The 4,812-nt window shown below is 35.9% G+C and overlaps 1 protein-coding gene across 1 annotated transcript; it reads left to right on the top strand.

Moving 5' to 3' along the window:
* Positions 1-3,424: 3,424 nt before the first annotated feature.
* LOC134496408 (olfactory receptor 6M1-like) lies at positions 3,425-4,363 on the top strand. Its single transcript, XM_063302139.1, has one exon. The coding sequence runs from the start codon at positions 3,425-3,427 to the stop codon at positions 4,361-4,363; it is 939 nt and encodes a 312-aa protein (XP_063158209.1).
* The last annotated feature ends 449 nt before the right edge of the window (positions 4,364-4,812 follow it).

Consider the following 4,812-nt stretch of genomic DNA (forward strand, 5'->3'; position numbering starts at 1 on the left):
AGAACCAGATCTTTAGCTGTTTCCTAAAGTCCAGGAGGGAGGGAGCCAATCTCACTTCTGGGGGAAGCATATTCCAAAGGTAGGGGCCCTTGCCGAGAAAGCCCACCTCCTGGAGCCTGCCAGATGGAATTCTCTTGCAGACAGGTCCGTAGCATGCCCTCTCTGCATGACCAGGTGGGATGGGTAGATGTGATGGGGAGGAGATGGTCCCTTAGGTAACCTGGAGCCATGCCATATAGGGCTTTAAAGGTGATAACCAACACCTTGAATTGGACCCAGAAGCATACTGGCAACCAATGAAGCTTGAGGAGCAAAGGGGTGACATGTGCTGATCTTGGGAAACCCAAGATCACCCAGTTGGCTGCATTTTGCACCAGCTGTAGCTTCTGGATGCTCTTTAAGGGTAGCCCCATGTAGAGTGCATTGCAGCAGTCTATATGGAAGAAATGCACAAAGAAGACAACTACTGCAAGATATGTTAGTAAGATTTGAATGTAAAAAAAAAAGTCATAGTGAAAGAGCAAATAGAAACTCTGCTGACTATAGAAGGGAAGAAATTCAAATATTTCAAGACATCTCCCCAAAAATGTTAAGGAAGAGTCATTTATACAAAGTCTGTGCCCATAATGTCATGACATAATTGCTTGCATCAGGTATTTATATTAAGTCTGAGTGTGGAATCATTTCCAGTAATGGTTTTTAATTAAATATTCTAACTGGGAGGCAGGTTCAAAAAAGTTCTTTCAGTACCCACTTGGCTTCAATCATCTCATATCTGCAACTGAATATTCCTTCTGTCTCATCATCTGGATCCTTTTTTTGCCCAATGAAATTCTCTTTTGACTCTGAAGTCAACTATGGACAGGTCTCTATAATCTCTTAGTCTACTTGATGCTGTGCTTTTTACTGGAGTTCCAGATATGGAAATAGTCTGACAGCATCAACAGTGGCCTTTCATCAGCTGGTTGGACTTGATTGCTATCCATCTCTTGGTGACTTCTCATTTTGATTACTGCAACACCCACTCCCTCATTCTATAATTCTCTTTATCATCTCAAGAACTTGGACTTGATTTGGTCCTTTCTTTTTAATTGCAGCTGTGGTTGAGGATGAGTTCAAGACAGAGGACCTGAAGAGGATAGAAGGAAGACACAATATCATATCATCAATAGTTTTGATTTATCCTAGATATTTTACTATCTATCTATCTATCTATCTATCTATCTATCTATCTATCTATCTATCTATCTATCTATCTATCACAATTTCTTTTTACCCTATTGTAGAGTCATTTGCAATTTCTGGCAAATTATTGTGAAGTTGAATTAAACAAAATTCCCAATATTACCTATAGGCATGTAATAGCTTTTTATTGATATTATTCTTGTAGCATAATAAATAACAAATATATCATCAAAGATATAGAATAATCATAATACCACAACGATACAAATACATTACTCTCAAATAATTAAAGCGTACTGAAATTAAAACAAACAAACCAGCATATTTCAAATTTTATTTATTTGTTTGTTTGTTTGTTTGTTTTTTCAAATTTTATTACCGCCCATCTCCCCCAAATGAGGGACTCTTGGCGGCTTACAATAAAATCAAGCTACAACAATAAATTTTAAAATCCCATAAAAATCAAGCACATCACAAATATAAAATGCACTAAATAAATATAAAATCCAAGAGGCCATAAAATGCCAAGCTGGTGGGAGGGGTTCTAGGGTGCTCTTAATTAATGTGCTATTAATATAAAACTAAGTCACCTCTTCAACATATTCTTAAAACTGGTCTGTCTTGAACCATATTCAGTCATAGCTATTGAAAATGAAACAAAGCAGGAAGAAAATACCACAATCGATAAGGTTTATTATTTATAATCAGTAATAGGAAAAGAAAGGTGCAAGCACTCCCCTGTCTTTATTTCATCACAACATGGTTTTAACATTTTGAATGCTCTGGGGAAAATTGTAATGCTGATGCTCCTGAAGCACAAGGTTCTGTACTGGTTCTAGGCTCCAGACAAACACATAGTTTTCACTAGGGACTCATGGTTGGCCAGTATCACTGTCATTGAGGAATGTGGCATTCTTGTGGCAAGCTGTGGTTCTAACTTTTGAAAAAGTAAATACATTTCTTCTTAGTTAGTCTAAATTAAAACCCAAGAGATCTATAACCTCCTTTGAGATGTTACTGTAACTCCAGTGCTAATTTTCTTGGGGAAGACAAGAAGACAGGACACTTTTTCTTTCACCCCCCCCCCCCCAGAAATTCACCATTTCTAATTCAGCAGGTTATCTGATAAAAAAGCTACTTTATTTTAAAGCATCTACACGTAAGTATTGGGCTCAGGTTTCATAATTCAGCATTTCTCCAGGATAAGCAAAACAAAAATAAATCAATCCTCAGCACCTCTAAGTGATCTTTTTAGGACTATAAGGTGAGATTCTTAGATTTCCATTCTTAGGAATCCTAATGTGGAGTGATTATTTCATCTCTTGTCTTAACTATATACAGGGAAAAATGGAGTGAATGTAGCATGTATTTTATTTATATATATATGCACATTTTTTTCACTCCATAGGAAAGCCCTCCTACTTTCAATAAATAGCATAATAGATGTGCCTGATATCTATTTAAGTTAATGGGACATCACTCCATCTGAAGCCCTAATGATTTCAAGAAAGAGTGACCATAGCTTGGAAACATAAGATATATCAGTAGCAGGATGCATGGAGTGTAAATTATGCACACATTATACAATATAGTTTGCACATTTCCAAAGAATTCCTTTCTTGCAGACTACACATTATTGAATAGATGCACATTTTAGAAGGAAAAGAGGAAAAACTAAAAGTCTTGAATATTTTAGTTAATTTATTAATTGGGATTTTAAAACAGTAACTGCACTGCTCTTGCATGTATATCATTCTATATTTTTGCATTTTTTTTAATTAAGTAGGTAGATAGATACAGATTTATCTGAATTAACTGCAATTTTAAGATATAATCTATTCTACAAAAAGAAACTAAGGATACAGTCTGCCTGTAACTAAGCACTAAGGCTGGGATAAGTCATTATCTACTTGATTGAGAATAATCATACTGAATCTCATTGAACAGGACAGGATAATACAATATAAATCCTGTTGACCACATATTCAGCATTTCTATATGGAAATATTATGCAGCAGTTTGCATACAAAGCAAATTCAGTATATTTTATACAATATAGTTTGCCCATTCCCAAATAATTCCTTTCTTGCTCACTATACATTATTGAACAGATGTAAACCTCAGAAGGAAAAAAAAGAATGTAGAAAAAGTGTCTTCAATATTTTAGTTAGTTTATTAATTGGGATTTTAAAACAGTAACTGCAGTGCTTCTGGCTTATATTTTTTCTATGTTTTGCAGATGTGGTCCTCTACAGAACCCCAGAACCAGAGCATAACCACATTTCTTATTCTGGGCTTCCCTAATACGAGGAAGGTAGAAATTGCCCTCTTTTTTGTCTTTCTCACTATGTACCTCCTTACCATGACTGGCAATATCATCATCATCATAACTGTTCATACAGATAACCATCTTCAAACCCCAATGTACTTCTTTTTGGGAAATTTATCTTTACTGGATATGGGCTATACTTCTTCAACTGTTCCTAAATTGCTTTCCATACTTTTGATGAATGTGCACACAATTTCCTTGGTTGGCTGCCTTTTACAATCCTACTTTTTCTTCTTCTTTGGGTCAGCTGAATGTTTCCTTCTTGCAGTGATGGCCTATGACCGGTACATGGCCATATGCTACCCACTCAGATATCCAGTAATCATGAATAGAAGAATATGTGTTATGTTTGTGATTGTTTGCTGGATAAGTGGTTGTGTGGCTCCTCTGGTAGCTGCCATTATGGTAATAAATTTACCATTTTGTGGACCAAACATAATCAATCATTTCTTTTGTGATATTCCACCATTATTGAAACTGGCTTGTATTGATACATCATTGACACAGCAGATTACCTTCTTGCTTTCTGCAGTGGTGATTCTGAGCACTTTTCTATGCACCATCATCTCCTATATCTACATTGGCATAACCATACTGAAAATACCATCTTCACATGGGCGTCACAAGGCTTTCTCCACTTGTGCCTCTCATCTGACTATCGTTTCTTTGTACTATGGAACTGTTATTTTTATGTATGTAAGTCCAACCACCCGTTCATCTTTTGACCTGAACAAAGTAATAGCTGTGATATACAGTGTGGTTACTCCAATGCTCAACCCAATGATCTACACATTGAGGAATCAAGATATGAAAAGAGCCTTGAAAAGAATTATCCTCAGAAAATGCTGATGAGTAATGAAGAACTTCAATTATCCAAATAATTCCACCTGTGAAAATATTTGTTCTGAAAGAAACATTAGAGGATATCAAATTGAGCTATTTCCAGAACATGATGTCTGCCTGGCTGCCTGCTTTTAATTCAGGTGCCTAATATGATCCCCTTTTGGAAATATTGAATGATATCTGTATGTATGTATATGAGTGTGTATGTTTGTGTGTGTCTATGTGTGTGTATATATATAAAGTTCCTGTATATGTCTTTTTGAATGATGCCTCTCCAGTGGTCTGCCCATTGGTAACCATCATTATTTTCTACTATCATTATTCAGTAAGTTCCAATTGTTCTTTCTTTAATTCACTGATGCTGTGGGAAGGTCAGTTTGGTACCCTTACCAGACATTAATCATTGGCTAGAGCATCTGCATCATGATTTTTGATTTATACTTAAGTCTTACACT

The sequence above is a fragment of the Candoia aspera genome, chromosome 4 (genome assembly GCF_035149785.1).
Source record: "Candoia aspera isolate rCanAsp1 chromosome 4, rCanAsp1.hap2, whole genome shotgun sequence".
Lineage (NCBI taxonomy): Eukaryota > Metazoa > Chordata > Lepidosauria > Squamata > Boidae > Candoia > Candoia aspera.

Coding starts and splice junctions, on each gene's coding strand:
- LOC134496408 (XM_063302139.1), top strand. CDS start 3,425: ATGTGGTCCTCTACAGAACCCCAGAACCAGAGCATAACCACATTTCTT.